At 35.9% G+C, this 23,436-nt stretch overlaps 1 protein-coding gene, 1 non-coding gene and 1 pseudogene across 20 annotated transcripts in view; 2 read left to right on the forward strand and 1 right to left on the reverse strand.

Moving 5' to 3' along the window:
* The window catches only part of APC (APC regulator of WNT signaling pathway), a 148,335-nt gene that overhangs the window by 63,674 nt on the left and 61,225 nt on the right, over positions 1-23,436 (forward strand). For all 19 annotated transcript variants that reach the window (XM_017959777.2, XM_003899993.5, XM_031666392.1 and 16 more), the window contains 3 exons: positions 5,194-5,302; positions 10,461-10,574; positions 22,115-22,198. In XM_017959777.2, the coding sequence (XP_017815266.1) occupies positions 5,194-5,302; positions 10,461-10,574; positions 22,115-22,198 (307 nt within the window). The remainder of the gene's footprint in view (positions 1-5,193; positions 5,303-10,460; positions 10,575-22,114; positions 22,199-23,436) is intronic.
* Positions 7,234-8,063, reverse strand: LOC101014054 (annotated as a pseudogene).
* On the forward strand, positions 7,965-8,071 carry LOC116275068. The gene has a single exon (XR_004184040.1). It is a non-coding gene; the product is annotated as a U6 spliceosomal RNA (small nuclear RNA).

The following is a 23,436-nucleotide window of genomic DNA, read 5'->3' on the forward strand; positions in this document are numbered from 1 at the left end:
CTGTTGTTACTATAGAAAAGACGTCTTGTTTTTGTTTTCGTTTTTCTCCCAAAATATGGCCCTACTTCTAATTCAGGCTTTATTACACACTACAAAAAGTTGCTGTATCTGGAGAGAAAGAGGTATCAGCATAGTGTTGTTAGAAGGTTCTCAACTCTGACTGATCATTAGTATCACTAGCTTAGCTTTATAAAGCATCATAAGTGAAAAGTATCAGTATTCCTTTCCTATATTCAGTCTCATTTCCCATGAGATAGTTACTTCTATAACTCTAAATAATATGCTTATATACTAGTATTGGACATGACTTACTGACTCACCACTCTGAAAGATGAAGATTTGTTAAATTTACTTAATTATCCATCCAGTTTTTAATTCTGTACGAATTCTTTGGTTGAATTTGTATACATAAACACATAAGCAAATACACATACATATATGCAAGTTCTATTTCTTGTTCTTTCCTGTGACTGACTGTGTCTGTTGAAGCCCCACTGTATAAGATTTGGCAACTCTGTGTTTACTTTTATTTTGTTAAGACTGTTAACAGTTACATCCTGCTATATATATTTGAGTCTTCATTTTTTTCCTGTAAATTAAGCATAATGTTGATGTGAAATAAGTGGGTTTTTTTAGGACTCTGTAGTTGTTGGACACTGTGAGTCAATAGTATGGCAGAATTAATTTTTCCTCCCCGTTGATAGAATATCATACCCTTTGTGCTTCTTAAAGGAAGATGATGCTATTTGAACTGTGTCTTTCTTATATAGCTCTTGGTTTTTGTCTCAAGTTTCTAATTTTTCTTTCTTTTATGTTTTTGGGAGTGGAAACTTGTGTCTTTATGGTAATATGAAGATCTAGTTTCATTGTATTCATAAATAAATTTTTATTGGAGCCAATGAATTTTTCTGATCTAGTTTGGACCATTTGCTTCCTGAGCCTGCTACAATACTGTCATACCATTGTTGTCATTACGCTTCCCATTTAGGTCTAATATATTTGGGTGTTCTTGACTCTTTTTTTTTGTAGGAGAGAGATAAATTGATTTCTTGCTTGTGTGATAGTATACTTATTTTGCTCTCACACTTGATTGATAGTTCAGGTAGGTTTAGGTTCAAACTCATTTTTCTTCATTATCAAGGTACCAATGAGAAATTTGATGCCAATCTGAATGTTATTCCTTTGTAGATGGCAATTTTTCCTCTTTCGAAGCTTTTGAATGTTTTGGTATGCATATTTTCTTCATTCATCATGCTGAATATTTACTGTACCCTTTTCATCTGAAAATTTATTTATTCAGCTTTTTTCTGTTATATTACTTCTTTGATGATTTTCCCCTTTAGTTTTTTCTGTTTTTTCTTTCTAGACCTTCCTAAAGTCATAGTTTATGTCTTCTTCCTTTATCTGTACTCCTCAAGATAAATGCTAGAAGTTGGTCAAGCCAGGACTTAAACCCAGCTTGTAGCTTTATAACCTTTTTGAACCTCAGTTTTCTAGTTAGTGAAGTGATCATGAGAATAACGACCTCAAAAGATAACAAGAGGATTAAATTAGATTTTTTTAAAGTCCTTAGCACTATGCCCAGTACATACAGCATTCAATAATGTTAGGTATTGTTGCTGTCATGTTCACTATTACTTTATTTAACAAATATTTATTGACTGCTAATACAAATGTGCCATGCTCTTCTAGGTGACCCCCAGTAAGGTAGAGGACTAAGAAGACATGAGATTTATGTGAAAAAGCATTTTTAAAGAAGGCCATTGGCAATCACAAAATAGGCCTTTAGTACACTAAACCCTAGTGACCCTACCTGTTCTGAGTCTAGCCTTAGTTTCAGTTCTGAGCCTTATGAACTGCTGTTGTGTGAGTCACAAGGTCTACTACTGTAATTTAATCACTTGCTATCATTTTAGCTGAAGACACTATAACCTTGGCTTCCCCAGAGCATTTTACTACAGGTTAATCTTAAACTTTATAGTAGCAGATTGCCGCTAGTGTCCCTAACCTCGCCCTTACTTCAACACTGCCACTGCCACTGGCCTGTCAATTTAAGCACTTTTAACGCCCAGCTCTTTTTTTTTTTTTTTTTTTTTTTAAAGACAAAGTCTCACTCTGTCACCTAGGCTGGAGTGCAATGGCACGATCTTGGCTCACTGCAACCTCTGCCTCCCTGGTTCAAGAGATTCTCATGCTTCAGCCTCCCGAGTAGCTAGGACTACGAGTGTCTGCCACAATGCCGAGCTATTTTTGTATTTTTAGTAGAGACAGGGTTTCACCATGTTGGCCAGGCTCGTCTCAAACTCCTGACCTCAACTGATCCACCTGCCTCAGCCTCCCAAAGTGCTGGGCTTACAGGCATGACCCACCATGCCTGGCCCCAACTCTTATTTCATAAGTTCATTTATTAGGAAATAATGGACGAAATATTAGCATCACCATTTTTTTTACTCTTTTTCCCACCTTGGACCTGGTAGGTCCTACAGGTCCTCACTAGGGAAAACTGAAAAATAGAATTAAATCTCATCTTTATGGGAGTTGTGATACCCAGCTGTGAATGAAGTTCAGGCTTTCTGCAGTGCTTTCTCCTGTCTCTGTTGTCAGAAATCGGAGGGAGAGAGCAGCTTGTCTTTAGTCTGCTTTCCCTGAGGGATGCAACATCGTAAACAGGGGCTTCCCTCTTTCCCAATCAGTCCGTCACTATTAAAGTTGCCACATAAGAACAAAAGCTTATTTCTTATTTTTTAAGTTGCTTCTCAGTAAAGGAAAATACATTTTAGCAAGAACAGAGCCTTCTACATACTCACATTTGTACTCACTACTAAGATTCATTCCATATTTCCTAAGGAACAATAATCAAGCAGAACTTTTAAAGTAATAGTATCAGAGTGGGGAACATCTCTCTGTATGACCAAACTCCAGAATCTATAATAGAAAATATCTACAAATCGGACTGCATGGAAATCAAAATTTTCTACATGGCAAAACGTTACAGTTGACCCTTGAACAATTCAGGAGTTGGCCTACCCACCCACTCCGTGCAGTCAAAAATATATATATAACTTTTGACTCCCCAAAAACTTTACTGATTGCCTGCTATTGACTGGAAGCCTTACTGATAACATAAACAGTCAAGTAACAAATATTTTATATGTTATATGTAGTATATACTATGTTAAGTTAGAGAAAAAAATGTTATTAAGAAAATCATAATGAAGTGGAAGGAAATTCATGTATACGTGGACCCATGCAGTTCACACCCATGTTCAAGCGTCAACTGAGTAAACAATGTTAAAAAGACAAGTGTTGAGAAAATATATATGCAACCCAACAACTGACAAAGCACTGTCATTTTTAATACAGAAAAGGTCCTACAAATAAGAAAAAATCACAGAAAAGAAAATACAAATGGTTTATAAACTTAAACAAAATGTTTAGTCTCACTCATAGTAAGAGAAATCAAATTAAAACCAGTGATACACCATTTTAAAAAAAAACTAGATATGAAAAAGTAAAAAGTTGAATTAAACACTTAAATTGGTGATGATGGTAGCATACATTGGTATAACATCTCACAAGGGCAGTAAGTTAAAAATTTATATATTCTAGGAATTTCTTTTATATAAATGCGTGTACATGTATGAAATGAGGTATATCTATAAGACTATTCAATGCGGCATTGTTTATAATAATAAAAGATTAGAAACGCCCTAAGTACCTGCCAACTAAGAGTTGGTTATAGTGTATCCCTACATAGATTTATGAATACTAGGGAATTCTTGGAATATTATGCAGCTAACAAAAAAAATACCTAGTATAGATTGAGCATCCCAAATCTGGAAATAGAAAATTCTCCAAAATCCCAAAGTTTTTGAGTGACATGATGCTCAAAGGAAATACTAATTAGAGCATTTTTGGATTTGAGATGCCCAACTGTTAAGTATAATAGAAATATTCCAAAATCCAAAAACACTTCTAGTCACAATCATTTTGAATAAGGGATACTCAACCTGTGCCTTATTTGTGTTCTGCAAGATCTACTTTTTTTTTTTTTTTTTTGAAAGAAGTCTGTTGCCCAGGCTGGAATGCAGTGGTATGATCTCAGCTCACTGCAGCCTCAGCCTCCTGGGCTCAAGTGATTCTCCCAGCTCAGCCTCCTGAGTAGCTGGGACTACAGGTGTGCACCACCACACCTGGCTAGTTTTTGTATTTTTTTGTAGAGATGGGATTTTGGGGTTTGGGTTTTTATCATGTTGCCCAGGCTGGTATTGAACTCCTGAGCTAAAGTGATCCACCTGCCTCGGCTTCCCTAAGTTTTGGCATTACAGGCATGTACCCCACACCTGGCCCCCAGGATAAATTTTTAAGTGAAAAAAAGTTGCAGGACAACATGTACTATAATAATACGCTACTATTTATATTTAAAATGAACCTATAAGTATGCACATATATCCTTGCATTTTTATAGAATAGCTCTAGAAATACACATAAGAAAACTGTAACAGTGGTAGCTCTGGCAAAGAGCCACGTGAAAAGAGATAGATTATATACTTTTTTACCTCTTGAGTTTTATCCCTGTAACACTCTTACTGTGCATTTATGTTCACAATGCTTAGGTATACAGTATCTTAATACAGATTGCTATGGAGAACACCACCATTTGGTGTTAAAATTCCAAACTAAGAAGTTTCTCTCCCTCATGACTTCCTCTTATTTCAAAATGACAGTATATTTCTTATTATTGTGACTGCCGTGAAGCTGAAAGCCACATCAGTGTCCAAGGTCGTAGCTTCCTATATTCTAGGTTAGTCTTCTGGCATCATTGTTGCTTTTCTTAATTCCTTTACTATGCTCTTTATTCTTATACTAATTTTGAGTTTTGTTATATCTGTACCTTTTACCTATCATTATTTTCTTAGACTATAAATATGAAGAAAGCCTTTAGTGAAGTGTAAGTATTGTTTTAAGGATGATTACCCGTTTATTTAGAAAAGAATGTTCTTTTTAATACTCTAATTATAATGACTGTAATATTCTAAGTCCTACCTTTAAAAATTGAAATCAGTGTAAATTTTTTGAGTAATTCATTATTAGCACTTTAGGTAGAGAAGTTTGCAATGAAAACTGGTGTAAGTATTGCTCTTGTGCAGTCTGTATTAGCATTGTTTAAACATACCTTTTTTAAAAAAATAGGTCATTACTTCTTGCTGATCTTGACAAAGAAGAAAAGGAAAAAGACTGGTATTATGCTCAACTTCAGAATCTCACTAAAAGAATAGATAGTCTTCCTTTAACTGAAAATGTAAGTAACTTGGCAGTACAACTTATTTGAAACTTTAATAACTTGATATATTAAAGTACCTAGGTAATCCATTAAAATTCAGGATAACTGAATTTATAGTTATTTGTAAACTGTAATATATTTTACCCAACTTTAGGCCTGAATATATAATAGTTAATGAATTTTTGTTTGTAAAGATGATAAAACTATTGTGCTCAAACAAATGTTTTATTTAAAGCTCTTATTTAGAAAATCTATAAAGTTTGAATTCTAGAGGACCTCATGGTTCAACTAGGCAACTAGTTTTTTATTTCTGTGTATTGAATTGTCAAACATATTCTATAGAAATATTTGTTACCATCTGCCTATTTTTTGTACTGTTACAGGAATTATGCCATATAGTTTTTGCAATAAAAATATCTCTGAAAATATTCCAGATATAAATGCCAATAGCTATAGTACAGATATTAGCATTTTTGCAAACACTAAAGTTGGTTTGTTTTGCAAATATAACTATGTTTTAAAATTTTTTTAAGGAATATGGAACTATTGACCACTGTCCACCAGTATTCACAATAAACTAACAGTGTGCAGTTGAGTAACATTCTGATTTACTACAAGGGGTTGTTTTTCTTGTCCTCCACTGAACCAGTAAAACATATACTGAAAAGATCGAACCTACATGTAATGAATGTGTTGGAGTAAAGAAAATATATGCAAGTCAATAGTTTAGATTACAGAAGTTTGTTCACCCATTTATGACAGCAGGTCCTAACCATCTGATTAGGTTTCCATTAGCCAAGTCTTAGACATGAATCGTGACCTTTTAGTCAATGTAACACAGGGACTTCAACTTTTTGTTAAGAAATGACTCATCATGGCAGAGGCTCACGCCTGTAACCCCAGCATTTTGGGAGGCTGAGGAAGGTGGATCACTTAAGGCCAGGAGTTCGAGACCAGCCTGGTCAGCATGGTAAAACTCTGTCTCTACTAATGTAAATACAAAAATTAGCCAGACGTGGTGGTCCATGCCTGTAGTCTCAGCTACTTGGGAGGCTGAGGCAGGAAAATCACTTGAACCTGGGAGGCAGAGGTTGCAGTGATCCAAGATCACACCACTGCACTCCAGCCTGGGCGACAGCGCGAGACTCCATCTCAAAACAAAAAAAAAAAACAAAAAGAAATGACTCACCAGAGGAATCTTTTAAGTGTCCATTTAACTGTCTTGGTTAGCTAATTAAAATACACTAGGATTTGTCTAGTTTCCTCATCTGGATGTTGTTGGCAATGGTAAAATTTTTCGTTTTAGAAATTGTGTAAACCATTGCATTTACAGATACAAATTCTGATATGGCTGCTTTTAAATTATTCAATTTAAATTGTCCAATTACTTAAAATCATTCATTTAACTTGAAATGTATGACTTCAGGAGATTTTTCAATTTAACTTTAAGTGATTTATTTTTCTTAGATTGCTCAGACTGATGACATTTCAGAAACATTGGATTACCTGTGATTTTTGTTTTCGTAAATGTTTAAAAACAATAAAAAAGAAAACATTTACGTGTGCATTTTCTTTATACACACACACACACAAAATAAGAAACCCAGAATGGTCCTTAGGCATATGAAAACAGAAGTTCTGATTGAGTAATGGCTATGGAAATTGCCCCTAATATATTTAGAAAAGCTGTTCTCTCATGCAGTGGATATAATATACCATGGTATCTAATGTTTTTTTTTTTTTTTTTTTCTGATGAAGGAAGCAACTACAGAAAGCTTTTATTTGTTTGTTCAAAGTAACCAGTGCTATCAATGCAAAAGAAAATCCACAACAACTCTCCCAATACTACTTTCAAAACGAACATACCAAACTTGATTTTCATTAAAATGTAGTTATTTCTTCACACTAGTAAATCATAAACCAAGACCCATATAAAACAGTGTGAACAATTACTGTGCTTCATCTTCTGGACAAGAATGCCAAGTTAATTTCTCTTTATAAAAAGCAATTACAATTTGAGGACCCTTACATTTTCCTCTTCTGCCAGCAGCAACTCTGCCTAATCTGAATCCTTCCATTTCATGAGAAACAGCAATTCTCCACTGCTGTCTGTGGCACCAATTACTCTTTCAGGATCAAGACATCTGGCAAAGCTTTTTGGTTTGTCAGCAGCATCCCTTTTCTTCTTTGATTTACTGTCATCAGATTCACTGTCAGATAAAGATTATCTGTTTGTGCCATCTTTTTCTTGACTAGTTTTTTGAAAATTAAGAAATGCTTCAATTAACCCTGAACAATCTAAATTTTCTTTAGGTTCCCAAGTGTTGTCAGCATCTGTAAATCCCTTTCACTTCAGGAAGTATTCCACTTTCCCATTCACTACACGTCAGTCTAGTACATTTTCCACCACAGATTCTTCCAGCTCTACCTCTTCCTCTTTTTTACTCTTTCCATTCTGTTTGTTTCCTATTTTTTGCAATGTAGTTTTATCGGAGGCCATTTTTTGTTGCAGACTTGAGGAGCTGATATTCACCACCTCCAAGCCGCTCCGGGTTATAGGTCTGCAGTGTTCTATTAAAAAAAAAAAAAAAATTCTAATCCCGTCAGCCTCTCCCTCTCCGTGTCAACGATTTTATTCATGGGATGGCACATATAAGAATATTTCTCAAATACATTTGTAGTGGCCGTGTCAGCAGCACATATCCTAAAACTGGAATGATGCAGAGGAGATTAGCATGGCCCTTGCTCAAGGATGACATGGAAATTCATGAAGTATTCTATATTTTAAAAAAAAGAAAAGAAAAAAATACATAATCTCAAACAAGACTACCTATTTTAACTATTATCCATAAATATTTCATGTAACTTTTTGTTTTTGTTTTTGTTTTGTTTTTGTTTTTGTTTTTTTGAGATGGAGTCTCGCTCTGTTGCCCAGGCTGGAATGCAATGGCGCAATCTCGGCTCACTGCAACCTCCGACTCCCGGGTTCAAGCGATTCTCCTGCCTCAGCCTCCCAAGTATCTGGGACTATAGGCGCATGCCACCATTTCCAGCTAATTTTTTGTACTTTTAGTAGAGATGGGGTTTTACCGTGTTAGCCGGGATGGTCTGTATCTCCTGACCTCGTGAGCCACCCGCCTTGGCCTCCCAAAGTGTTGGGATTACAGGTGTGAGCCACCATGCCTGGCCACATGTCATTTTTTAAAAGAAAATAGGCTAATTAAAATAAAACTTATTCTCCTAGCTTAGATTTTTCATTTTCTACTACTACTATGAGAGACCAAAATAGACAAAAAGGTAAAAGTTGAAAGAGAGAAAACCTTTTTGAAAACATGTAACTAACCAGGTTTCCTGAGTGGACATTGGCTGACAGGAGGTGGAACTGGAAGCTTACGTGCTCACTCTCCTACAATAATCATTCAGGGTTTTGAGAGAGAGAGAATCCCTTTTTCTGACAGGGCCCTTAACATGTTAACACTTAACAGTGCTCCTGGGAATTAAGGAGCACAGGTAGTGAGAGAACATTTATTGGAGAATTGTTAGCATGTGAGGATTAGGAATTTGGGGGGATTTGTTGAGACTATAACTTTTATAAAGAAAAATACCAAAGTGTAGTTTTGCTTACCATTAACTTTGGTCATTAGAGAATACACAAAATCCAGAATCCAACTGTCTACATAAGGTCAGTTTCAGGAAAGAGCTTAAATGTACATGACGATTCACGAGTATTTGGTTACTATCTGAAACAAAGATCAGTTGTCAAGTTGATTATTCTCTGCTAATTTATTAAGTGATCACATTTATTTAATATGATATATAAGACATTATCGGGGACCATTGGCAACATTAGCAAATTTAAACTCTGCTTGTATTTTATAACTTTTTTAATTTCACAAATTTTGCATTTATGTTGGGAAGCCAAGTTAATGAACACTTTATGTGGAAATACCTACTTATCAAAATACTAAACATTACTGAAAACATCAGATCTAAACCACATTATTGCAACATAGTATGTCATGTTCAATTTTTTTTTTTTGCAGAGAGGGTTTGGGAAATGGAGGACTAATAAGTGGAGTTACAACTGGCTCAGTAGGAATAAGAAATAACATGCAGACTATTTCATCTCTGTTGCAACCCATAATTTGGGTATGCCTAAGGGAATACATTCTGCATATGAATGTCATCTGTATGTTGCAAAGGGAAAAGGGTGAGAACTAATCTAACTACAACTGACAACACAATTTGGAGTTCTTAGACCAGAATGCTATTCTGAGTCAGATATATGTCATACACAGTTTTCTTTGGGCACACAGAAAATCTATAGCATTTTCTCATTCCCTTCATGGCCCATTATAAGTCTGTTACCTATCATTTTATTTAATCAGATTTTTTAGCCTTTTGGGCATGGGTTTATAATGAAACTTGTGAATGAAACACAGGTTTCGTTACCTTGTCCTTTTAAAATCCTGTTGCATGCTTGGCAGTTATCACAGTCCTTGGAATTTTAATTAGAGGGTTAATAAATTTTTGAATGAGTTATCACCCATTCTAAAGAAGTACCTCTTTTTATTTGTTTCAACTTTGCTTTACTTTTGAATTTTTACCAAAGTCTGTGTTGACTTTGTCCACTCTATTTATGATTATTTTTATTACATGTAGGCTTTTTCTTATCCCATATTCTTCGTTTGATTAATGGAAAAGTTCTCTCTATTTAGTCTGTATGTATATAGTAATCCTTACCTTAAGTTGAAGTATAAGCTTAAGAATAATGGACTTGTTTCTTGAAATTTCTATGTTGTCCACATTAATATGCTAGTATTTAATAATTAAAAGTAGTGCCTCTTCAGTAGAGAAGAGTCATAAGGGAACTGAAGTTAGCCTCGCTCTAACTGGACCAATTATATATTTTAAGTGAAATAGGCCAATCTAATTAAAGCCACTTGTGACTTTGGCAAATAAGTGTTTGAATTCCACATCACATCAGGGATCCGGATTGAGTCTGACACCTATAATCAAATTTAAACACTCCTTGGAGTAAAAAATAATTTTCTCATTCACCATGACTGACAGATTTGCTTATTCATTTTCTTTATTGGTATTTATATGCTTTTTTGCTTTTATTGATTAGCATAAATACAAGATATTGATACTTTTGTATTGTTTGTGGTTTTAGTTTTCCTTACAAACAGATATGACCAGAAGACAATTGGAATATGAAGCGAGGCAAATCAGAGTTGCAATGGAAGAACAACTAGGTACCTGCCAGGATATGGAAAAACGAGCACAGGTAAGTTACTTGTTTCTAAGTGATAAAACCGCGAAGAGCTATTAGGAATAAAATGAATTACAGCTCTGTTAATATTGATTAAATTTTATTATTAAAGACATTTATAAGGCTGTCTTTATTTTGGCTTTATTTCACAATAAGATTTATGGCTGCTGAGCTACATAATCAACATTCACATAATTGTTTCTTTACCATATTCATTTCCCCTGATACTGTTCTGTTCTGCCTTGGAATTGTAAGGGAGAGATAGAGTTAGATGGTGGTCTTCTGGTAGCTAATAACTAGCTTCAGTTCTCCTTTGAGATTTTTACTTCTTACAATGTAAGACTGTATAAAGGCATTCAGAACATGTCACTGCTCTTCAAATTGTGCACTTAAAAAAAAAAAAGCCCTCATTCAAGGATAATAGGAAGGAAACAAAAGAGAATTTTAGGAGAGACGGAGTAAGTTATATGGAGAACATTCCTCTATTTCTACCCTCAATGTCAAGAAAGAGTATTAGCTAACTTTGCTATTAAATATTTTTATATATTATTGAATATAGCCTTTTTATATTCAAACAAGTTTATGAATGACTAATGTTTTTAAGCCCTGAAGAGGCCTTGCCAATTGCCTTATCTGTTTCAAAACTAGCGTGGGTTGTTGTTTGCTTTTTTAACTTTTGGGACAAATTGGGAGAAAAACATTTAAAGATTTTCTTTAAGTAAATATTAATAGCAAATAAAAGGAGAGACCAACATTTACATGGTAGTGATACATGTACATTTTTTATTCTATAAAACAGATAGTTTTAAAATGGCTACTGTAGGATGTTTTACATTCCTTGAAGTATAGTCTTCATTTTTTATGTAACGCTTCCTAAACATAATGAATATTCTTCTTTTTTTTTTTCTTGAGAAGGAGTCTCACCCTGTTGCCCAGGCTGAAGTGCAATGGCATGATCTCGCCTGCAACTTCCACTTCCTGAGCTCAAGCAAGCCTCCTGCCTCAGCCACCTGAGTAGTGGGGATTACAGGCTTACGCCACCATGCCCAGCTAATTTTTGTATTTTCAGTGGAGATGGGGTTTCACCATGTTTGCCAGACTGGTCTTGAACACCTGACCTCAAGTGATCCACCCGCCTCGGCCTCCCAAAGTGCTGGGATTTAGAGTCATCATGCCCAGTGTATTAGTTCATTTTCAGGTTGCTGATAAATACATACCCGAGACTGGGCAGTTTATAAAAGAAAGAGGTTTAAGGGACTTAACAGTTCCACGTGGCTGGGGAATCCTCTCAATCATGGTGGGAGGCAAAGAAGAACAAGTCGTGTCTTACATGGATGGTGGCAGGTAAAGAGAGAGAGACTGACAGGGAAACTCCCATTTTTAAAACCATCAGATCTCGTGAGAATTACACTATCACCAGAACAGCACAGGAAAGACCCACCCCCATAATTTAATTATCTCCCACTGGGTCCCTCCCACGACACATGGGCTACAAGATGAGATTTGGGTGGATACACAGAGGCAAACCGTATCACCCAGCCTAAACATAATGTATATTCTATCGGTTTTGGAGTATGGTGGTAGGCTAAGGTGCTACTAAAACACCGGTACCATGCTACATTTCATAGTCTATACATGTTAGTTTCCTAATGAGGTTGGAGGCTTAACTAGTGTGTGTGTGCATGTATGTGTACATGTTAGTTATAATACATGTATATAATATATTGCTTTTTTTACCTTCCCTCTTGCCCCATCCCAGTCAGAAAGATTCGTGACTTAAATGTCAAAAATAAAACTTTAAACCTTTCAGTAGAAAATATACATAAGTATGTTTCTGATATTAGAGTAGGAAAGTATTTCTTAAGAAAGACTTAAAACACTAATGATAAAAGACCAATAATTTTACTGTATTAAAATTAATAATTTATCTTCAAGTACCTTAAAGAAAGTGAAAAGATAAGGTACAAATTGGGAGAAGATATTTATTACCATATAACTGGCAAAGAACTAAAACCAAGAATATATAAATAATTTCTAAAAATATATTCCATTTTATATTTAGATTTAAATTTGAGATTTTCATGGAATTATTTTAAAATGTTAGGTTTGTTTGTTTCAAAAAACAGAAATGTTACTTAGGTTTATATGAATTTGCATTTTTAGAACATGAATATATGGGATACTGTAGACATAAGTTAGTTTTTCTGTATCTGTTAATGTGAGCTTTTTTTTTTTAGAGAGAGAGAAAGAGATCCTTAAAGAACAAGACGAGGTGGTTGTAAAAATTCTTGTGCTATTTAAATATAAGCAGGTGTATTCCAGACAGTTTATATCCCTGAAGAGAGGTTAACTTGAGTTCTTTCTTGGCCATTTTGTTCACATAAGGGCTAAAATAGTCATTCTTTTTTTATTCTGGAATGCAGTATTCTTCATTTTGGTAGTTAATATTCTAAAGAAATTTTATTCTGTATTTTGAGAAACATACGCATTCATTTATTCTGGAAATAGTTATATGAAGGTTAAGGTTAAAGAAATTGTAAACAAGATAAAAAGGCAAATAATGGAAATGTTGGTAGAATATATGAGATTTAATATCCCTACTCTACGAGGATCACCTACAAATCAATTAAAAATTATCAACTGTGCCAGGCATGGTGGCTCACACCTGTTATTCTAGCACTTTGAGAGGCTGAGGCAGAAGGATCACCTGAACCCAGGAGTTCGAGACCAGCGTGAGCAACATAACAAGACCCTGCCTCTCCAAAAAAAAAAAAATAATAAGCTGAGTATGATGGTGCACATCCATGGACCTAGTTACTTGGGAGGCTGAGGGAGGAGGATCCCTTGAGCCCAGGAGTTCAAGGCTGCAGTTAGCTACAGTCTCACCACTGCACTCAAAAAAAAAAAAAAAGGAAAGAAAAGAAAGAAAACAGATAACCAAATAGCAAAATAGTCAAAGGATGTGAATAGTTCTATCACAAAAATAAGTTCAAGTGTCTAATAAACGATTGTGAAAAGGTGCTTAAACATCATTAGACATCAGGGAAATGTAACATAAAATAAGGTACTATATTTTTTTTGCCTATCAGGCTGTCCGAAACGTTATAATTTGATGACATGCAGTATTAGCAAGGGTGTGAAAGTAAAAAACATCATCTACCTTGTTTTAAATCTTTGGTTTTTTGGTTTTTGTTGTTGTTGTTGTTGTTGTTTGAGACACAGTCTTGCTCTGTCATACAAGCTGGAGTGCAGTGGTGTGATTTCACCTTACTGCAACCTCCACCTCCTGGCTTCAAGCGATTCTGGTGCCTCAGCCTCCTGAGTAGCTGGGACTATAGTTGTGGTGCCACCATGCCCAGCTAGTTTTTGTATTTTTAGTATAAACAGGATTTCACCATATGGGTCAGGCTGGTCTTGAACTCTTGGCCTCAAGAGTTCTTGCCTGCCTTGACCTCCCAAAGTGCTGGGATTACAGGCTGGGATTACATTGTCTACCCTGTTGTTTTAAGAATAAATTGATACATTTTTGGAGGACAGTTTGGCATTATTTGCCAAAATTAAAATGCCTATGCTCTATGACCCTGTGTTTCTATAGGACTTCTAGAAATATGTTGTGTACAGAAATATTTACTTTAGGGCAGAATATAAATACGTATTTTAAATTATTAAATGATTAAAGTATGCAAGCTATTATAAAATAAGATACTGAGAATAGTGGGAATATGGTAGCCAAAGCATTCCTTTCCCTCCTAACTCCCTGCTTGCGTGATTCAACAAGTGAAACAAGAACGGCCCTGGAAGAGGAGATCTCAGGAGGGTCTAAAGCTATGAGAAAAAATATGGGGTCTCATTTGCAAGGGGAAGGAGTAAATAAGAATTCCAAATAAAATAATAGAATAAAAGTTTTTAAACATATAAGTATTACCAAAAACCAGAAGCAAACCTTATATTAAGAAAATAGTGGCAGGGTGAAATAGCTCAGGCCTGTAATCCCAGTACTCTGGGAGGCCAAGGCAAGGGATCGCAAGTTAGCAGTTGTGTTGGCACACAACCATAATCCCAGCTGCCTTAAGGAATGCTGAGGTGGTAGGATTGCTTGAGCTTAGGAATTAGAGGTTGCAGTAAGCTATGATCACACCACTGCACTCCAACCTGGGTGACAGAGCAAGACCCTGTCTTGAAAAATAAAACAGAGAAATAATGAGGTAATCATCGTTGCTATCATTAATATGTTTGAGGAGCTTGCTGTCGTTACTATTATTTAACTTTGTTTGACAGGCTTGACTGATGCAAGTAGAAAAAACAAAATAAGTGTTACGAATCCTACACTATTTTTGAACTAGAAAGGAAGAGATTAAATAATTATTTGTAAGTGATGTGGTGGTTTGCCTAGAAAAGCTATATAAAATGAACTAAAAAGTATTTAAACTAGTAAGAGAATTTAGTAAGGTATCTGGAGTTAAGATACATACAAAAATCAGCAATAACTACCAGTTAAAAGTGGAAATGGGGTTAGGAGGACCTGTTCATAATAACAGGAAACTTTAAAGTAACTAGAAAAAGCCTGCATAAAGAAAAACATAAAATTGTTGAAGGACACTAAATTTTTTGGAACCTAGAAAAATGAGTCTAAAGTTTATAGTGCAAGAATTTCCAAAAACGTTTATGAAAGAATGCGTAATTGAAGATTTACCTTAGCATTTGTTAAAATTTACTGTGAAGTTGGAATAATCACAGTATGGTAATAGCACAGGAATAAATTTAGGCAAATAATAGAGACTAGAAAGAGGTACAAGAATATTTAGAACCTTTATATGACAGAAGTTACATTATAAATTTTGGAGAAAATGGTAAATTACTCAATAAATTATATAGGTACAACTAGTGACCTACTCAAAAGATGAGAAATTAAACCCTTATATCTTAAGAAAAGTTACGGGTTGATTAACTATTCAAATGTGAAAAATAAATCTAAAATTAATAGAATAAAATACAGACAAGAGATCTTAAATATGAATGGAAACTCAAATGCAATAAAGAGGAAAGTTGGGATTTATCTTGTAACATTTTAAATCATTCATTGCACGAAAGATAAGAGAAAAATATTTATAACACATAAAGGGGAGAATGTTAATATCCCTAAAATATAAGAATGCCTACAAATTGGTAAGAAAAAGACAACCCGGTGTTTTTGTTTTGTTCAGAAAGGGGGTCTTGCTAGTTGCCCAGGCTGGAGTGCAGTGACCATTCACAGGAGCAATCATAATACACTACAGCCTCAAACGGCTCTAGCAACCCTCCTTCCTCAGCCTCCCACATAGTTGGGACTTTAGGTGTGTACATTGCACCTGCCTAACCTATGTTTTTTAATGGACAGAGGACGTAATAAGGTAATTAATTTAAAAGATGGCATATGACCATTAAAACACATACAAATGACTAGTAAATAATTTAGGAAAACTCAAAATCCACTTTTGCCTACCTATGTGAGATTGTTAGTCTCCAGGTACCCCTTAACTGCGTGGTTATTTATTTACTCTTACTTATTCAGTGCATATTTGGTCACCTAGTATGGTGGTACTTACTCTTCCACAGGCATGTAAGCAAAGGTTGGAAAAGTGCACATCAGTTTGTTAATAGAACTTACTACTGGGATGTGGGAATTGGTGGGGTGAAGGTGTAGTAAGTACACCTCTATGTTGTCATAATTGATGATACTGTTTAATATAGTGTATCTCCTCCCTAGTTGAGGGACACATAAGTTGATCTAATTTTTCAGTTAAAAACAGCTCTGATAAACATACTTTTTCTTGTCTTGTAAACAAACATGGAAGAGTTTCTCTAGGTGAGGAGTCAGCAATCTTTTTCTTAGAAGGCCACATAGTAAATATTTAGGTTTTGTGGACCATATGGTCTCTTTTGCAACGACTCAACCCTGCCTTTTTTTTTTTTTTTTTTTTTTTTTGAGACAGTCTCGCTCTGTCGCCTAGGCTGGAGTACAGTTGTGCAATTTTGTCTCACTGCAACCTCCGCCTCTAAGGTTCAAACGGTTCTTGTGCCTCAGGCTCCCAGTAGCTGGAATTTCAGGTGTGCGCCCCCATGCCTGGCTAATTTTTGTATTTTTAGTAGAGACGGGGTTTCACCATGTTGCCCAGTCTGGCCTCAAACTCCTGACCTCAGGTGATCCACCTGCCTCAGCCTCCCAAAATGTTGAGATTACAGGCATGAGCCACCACTCCCAGCCTCAACCCTGCCTTTTAACAAGAAAGCAGCCATAGATAATTTATGAACAAATGGGCATGGCTGTGTGCCAGTAAAAATTTACAAAAACAGATGGCTAGCAGGCCCTGGTTTGCTAACCATTGCCCTAGGATATATATCTAAAAGCATAATTGCTGGTCATAAGGTGTGAGTGTTTTGAATTAGTGTTTACCAAATTGCTCTTAAAGTGATCTTTTTAGTTTACATTTCTACTAGTAGTATGTGAGAATTCTTGTTTCTGTATGTCTTCTCCATCACTTGTGAGTCAGAATTTATAATTAACAATCAGTGGGCAATGAAACATTTTGTCATCTTAACCTTCATATTTTCCTGAGCTACTGAAGTTGAATCTCGAATATATTTATTAGATTTTGGGGTTTTCTTTCTAAGTTACTTCTTCGTATCCGTTGATCATTCCCTATTGTTAAATGTCTTGTTTTCATGTGTTTGAGAGATGTTTTAATATCCCCTTGATACCAATCCTTTGTAGATAATATATATCTCAATTCCTCCCCACCAATTCTGTTATCTATATTGGCCTCATGATAACAAAAATAAGCTTTTATAATAAAGCTCAATTAATTATATTGCCAGATTTTGCTTTCTGTGACCTATTTATACATCTTTTCCTATACTGAAGTCATAAAGGTAATCTTGTATTTGCTCCTTAATTCATCTTGAGTTTGCTATTATGTATGTTGTGGAGGCAGGAGTCTAACTTATATGTATATTATATATGTGTGTATGTGTATTATATATTAATACATATTTATTTACATACACTTGATTTATACATGTGTGTATCTATAGTTATGTATAGTCATACACACACATGTATACATATATTTATGTTGTTAGCTGAATTTCTCATTATCATGTATTGGATACCGCACTAGTTCCTCATCGATGAGTGATGTCATCTCTCATCATATATCAAGTTTATATATGCTGGATATTTCTGGACTCTCTTCTGTTAGTCCACTTTAGCTTCTCCGTGCCTGCACTGATACCACATTTTTTATTTGCTGCAGTTTTATAAATCTTGATACCCAGTTGGGTGAATCCTTCTTTGTTTTTAAAAATGTAGTATTCTGCCTTATTACTCTGCCATTTTAACTTTAATGTCAGCTTCTAATTCAAATAAAAGCTTCATGGGCTTTTGATTAGAATTACATTAAATTTATAGATTAAGGAGAAGTCAGACCTTCATACTATTTAGTCTTGGTTGAAAGGATGGACTCTGGAACCAAACATTCTATATTCAAATCCCAAACCTGTCACTTAGCAAGACTGTGATCCTAGGTAAATTCTCTGTCTGAGTTTTCTTGTCAGTACAATACACATATTGATAAACTGTAAAATGTGAGGATTAAATGAGTTGATATATGTAAAAGCACTGAGAACCTGGCACATAGTAAACAAATTATTAGGTATTGTTATTAATTTTATATCTCTTTATTCATTTAGGCTTTATTTTGTGTCCTTCAATAACGTTTTATCAAATTCTCCACAGGGTTCTTACATATCATTTAAAAAAATTATTCGTAGATATGTTACAGTTTTTGTTGGTGTTGTAAGTGGGAATTTCTTTAATTATATTACTAAATTACATTTAAGTAAAAAGTATCCAGTAGTCTTCCTGAAATATTTTATTATATCATCGCCGGTTTAAGGTTCTATACATTGCCATATTGTTCGCAAATGATGACATTGTTTATCCTTTCCAGTCCTTACAGTGTTTTTACAGTGTTTTTACTTTTGTTGTATTAAGAACTCTAATATATCTTTGAATGGAAACAATGATAGTGGTCTTCTTTTTCTTGTCTTGACTTTAAAGGGAATTCTTTTAAAATTTCACAGTTAAGTGTGTTGTTTACTCAGGGTTTTTGATACGTGCCCTTTATCAAGTTAAGGGATTTACCTTCTATTCTAATTTGTGGAGAGGCATCCTGAATCTGTGTTACTATTGAAGTTTTTAAAGAACCGCTTTTTTCTAAAGTCATATCAAGTCCATACTCCTGAACAGTTTGTTGTTAAACATAATTTCATAAATATTATTGTCATATAGAAAAAGGAAAGAAATACTTAGTGGTTAAGCATCCCTAATCCAAAAATCCAAATCGTGAAGTGCTGCAGTGAGCATTTCCTTTGAGCGCCATGTGGGTGCTCCAAAAGTTTCCTATTTTGGAGCATTTTGGGTTTTGGATTTTTGTATTAGGGATAGGGATTAGGAATACTCAAGGTGTAGTGGCTTCTTCTATTTTCATATTAGAGACAGAAGCACAAGGAATGTCATGTCAGAAACCATCCACCTCACTGGACATCAAGACATAGACATGACCTCAGTATTTAGTGAGATACTGGCAATATGGAAATGTAGTGTAAAATGGAGAGGAGTAGGAGATATAATTTCCTGTTTTCATTCTCTAAATATTAAAATTTTTTATTTAGGACTGTATTGATGGAAGGGAGCTAATTATATAGAAACTGATTATATAGAAAGGGAGGAGACAATCCAATTTAGAAATTCAGTAATTGTATGTAGCTTGGCTCTTTCTCTGAAGCTAGGAAGTATTTGCCACCTGGTTATAGAAATGATCATTCATCTTTGCAATATCTTTAGAAAACTACCAAAAGTACAGGTATTTCTTCTTCAGACGGTTTTCATACTATGAATTGGACATGGGAAGATTTGTTAATTAAAGAATATTCTTTTTTTTTTTTTTTTTTTTTTCTATTTTTTTGAGTCTGGCTCTGTCTCCCAGACTGGAGGGCAGTGGCGCGATATCAGCTCACTGCAACCTCCGCCTCCCAGGCTCAAGCCATCCTCCCTCCTCAGCTTCCCAAGTCGCTGGGACTACAGGCGCATGCCCTCATGGCTGGCGAATTTTTGTATTTTTTGTAGAGACAAGGTTTCACCATATTCCCTAGGCTGGTCTCAAACTCCTGAGCTTAAGCAATCTGCCCACCTTGGCCTCCCAGTGTGCCGGGATTACAGGCCAAAGCTATGGTGCCTGGCTTGAGAATGTTTTTTACCTTAAGTTTACTACTTTCAGAATCATGATAGAGAATCGGCATAGTTATATTGTTAAAAAGAAAGAAAAGAGGGAGAAAATTAAGATAGATTAATTTGGGACAGTGAGCACAGCTTCTTGTTTTATTTTTTATTTTGGGGGGTTTGTTTTTGTTTTGAGACAGAGTCTCACTCTCGCCCAGGCTGGAGTGCAGTGGCACGATCTTGGCTCACTGCAGCCTCCGCCTGCTGGGTTCAAGCGATTCTCCTGCCTCAGCCTCCTGAGTAGCTGGGATTACAGGCACGCACCACCATACCCGGCTAATTTTTTTTTTTTTTTAAGTAGAGACGGGGTTTCACTGTTGTTGGCCAAGGTGGTCTCGATCTTCTGACCAGTGATTCATCCGCCTCGGCCTCGGCTTCCTGAAGTGCTGGGATTGCAGGCGTGAGCCACCGCGCCCGGCCAGTGAGCACAACTTAAAATTTGAGTTTTTCTGTTCTTTGTTTTTCATAAGGCTGGATAATAGCAATAAACATTTTTACTATGGTAGTAAGAAAAGCATGAAGGCATTATATTTAAGTAAAACTAGATGTGATCAAAGAGTAAGTTTCATATGAACATTTTATAACTATATATTTAAAGCTAATTGCTATAGTACTTTTAATATTTATCTGTTGGGGGTGATGTTTGTTCCGAAATCTTTTATTGATGGAGAACATAACTGAAAAATGTTTGGAAACTATTCCATCTAGCTTCTGACACACACTCCTCCTTATTGAAACAGTTTACTTTTATAATATAATTTTTGATTTCTCAATATTAGGATGTCAATAACTATAGAATTATTACAGAAAATGGTACATTGTCATTACTTGTTTTTAAAACCTATGTGTTTGATTTGTCATAAACTAGCTTTATGAGAGATTTGCAAAGTCTTTATTCATAAGTGACTTGTTTTTTCCACTTTCACTAGTATTCATAAAAGTTAAAATGAAGTTTAGCTTTATAAAAAAACACACAACATATTCCCCACATTGTTTCCATTCCATGTGGTTCAGCCTGTAGTTACTGCTTTGTGGCCACTTGATGGTTTCCATATAGTGGAAAAGCAAAAGCTCTGTCCTCTTTTTGATCCTAGTGTTGGAGATAAAAATAATGTTTAGCCACAGTTAGGTACTTGGAAAGGCTGAAAAATACTACTAACTTATGACAGAAGTAACTTTGGGGAAGAGTTGGGCCTACTGTTTAAACCAGGGGTCCCCAACCCCCAGGCCACGAGCAAGCATTACCACCTGAGCCCTGCCTCCTGTCACCATCAGTGGCTGCATTAGGAGCATGAACTCGCTTGTGAACGGCACGTGTGAGGAATCTAGGTTGCGGGCTTCTCATGAGAATCTATGTAACGCCTGAGAACCTGAGGTGGAGCAATTTTATCCTGAGACCTCCTCCGCCCCAGTCAGTAGAAAAATTTCTTCCATGAAACCAGTCCCTGGTGCCAAAAAGGTTGGGTATCCTGATGTTTATTAAAACAAATCAGATATTGTTTCCCTTTACTGGTATACTATGTTTATATAAATTTATTATATTGTATTAATGTCTGGATTAATATAAAAGATTAAATGCAGGTGTAATTTTTTCTTTGCTGAAATATTTTTGAGAATAAATTTTCACAATGTGTATTGTGTCAATTTTCATAATTCATGCAACATACAATTTGATATATGACTTGTATTTCCACAGTTTTACTAAGCAGATCTAGAGATCTGTTGAATAAAGTCAGATGTATTTTTAAAAATTGAACTGACCCCAGGGCCAGGCACAGTGGCTCACGCCTGTAAGCACTTTGGGAGGCTGAGGCAGGCGGATCACAAGGGCAGGAGTTCGAGACCAGCCTGGCCAATATGGTGAAACCCCATCTCTACTAAAAATACAAAAATTAGCTGGGCATGGTGGCGTGTGCCTGTAGTCCCAGCTACGTGGGAGGTTGAGGCAGAAGAATTGCTGAACCCAGAAAGCAGAGGTTGCAGTGAACTGAGATCGTGCCACTGCACTCCAGCCTGGGCAACAGAGTGAGACTCTGTCTCGAGAAAAAAAGGAAAAAGAAAAGAAAAATTGAACTGAACCCAATTTGTTATTAAAGGGTGAATATATTTATATGTCTGGCTTTTTAAATAAGAATGGTTTGGCATAACCCTGAGCTGTTAAGTGGTAGCCATAGTATGATTATTTATATTAATATTAATAAAAACATAACTAATTAGGTTTCTTGTTTTATTTTAGCGAAGAATAGCCAGAATTCAGCAAATCGAAAAGGACATACTTCGTATACGACAGCTTTTACAGTCCCAAGCAACAGAAGCAGAGGTTAGTAAATTACCTTTCTTGTTTGTGGGTATAAAAATAGGTAGTTAGTCTAAGAAAAGAAAATGTGTGGCCGGGTACGGTGGCTCAAGCTTGTAATCCCAGCACTTTGGGAGGCCAAGACGGGCGGATCACGAGGTCGGGAGATCGAGACCACCCTGGCGAACACAGTGAAACCCCGTCTCTACTAAAAAATACAAAAAACTAGCCGGGTGAGGTGGCAGGCGCCTGTGGTCCCAGCTACTCGGGAGGCTGAGGCAGGAGAATGGCGTAAGCCCGGGAGGCAGAGCTTGCAGTGAGCCGAGATCGCGCCACTGCACTCCAGCCTGGGCGACACAGCGAGACTCCGTCTCAAAAAAAAAAAAAAAAAAAAAAAAAGAAAATGTGTATAATTTAATGTGGCACCACTGGAATATAGATGTTCTTTCAGAGAATTTAAATACCATAACTTTTTTTCGTGAAGTTAAATTATCAAAATTTTTGACTATTTTTATTTTATCTTTTAGGCAGTTAAAATTTATAGAACTGTAAATATAGATAGCTTACCTTAGCTTTCAATTTACATGTAATCAGATAGTTAATTTGGCTATTACCCAGTAAGTAAACTTTTTTATGGGTAATCCATAGTAAGACTTGATAATACACATTTACCTGTGCTTACTCCACAAACCCCATTAAAATAATAGTGAAAGGATACAATGTAAGAGGCATTAAGACCAGGGAAGGTGACCACAGTAAAATCTGCGGCTCTGGAAAGCAGGTAAACAAGTGACAGCATTCTAGCATATCAGAGAGGGTTGACCCATAAGGCAGCAATAGAAATGAAAAGTCATGAAGCAACTAGACACCTCTGGATGTAAAAATTAAAAAGGGTTAAAAGCAGGAAGATACTTGAAACTCTGTTAAGAAGCAGATGGAGTTCCAGAACTTCACTACAATCCTGCGTAGCTAGGTGACTGCTCCTTTCCAATCCCAGCAAAAGATGAGAGCTTTTTCCTCTGGAGAGGTGGAGAGGGTAAACAAAGGGTCTTTTTTTTTTTTTTCTTTTTTTTGAGTCTCGCTCTGTCGCCCAGGCTGGAGTGCAGTGGCCAGATCTCAGCTCACTGCAAGCTCCGCCTCCCGGGTTTACGTCATTCTCCTACCTCAGCCTCCCGAGTAGCTGGGACTACAGGCGCCTGCCAACTCGCCCGGCTAGTTTTTTTGCATTTTTTAGTAGAGACAGGTTTCCCTGTCTCAACAAA

Source organism: Papio anubis, chromosome 5 (assembly GCF_008728515.1).
Source record: "Papio anubis isolate 15944 chromosome 5, Panubis1.0, whole genome shotgun sequence".
Lineage (NCBI taxonomy): Eukaryota > Metazoa > Chordata > Mammalia > Primates > Cercopithecidae > Papio > Papio anubis.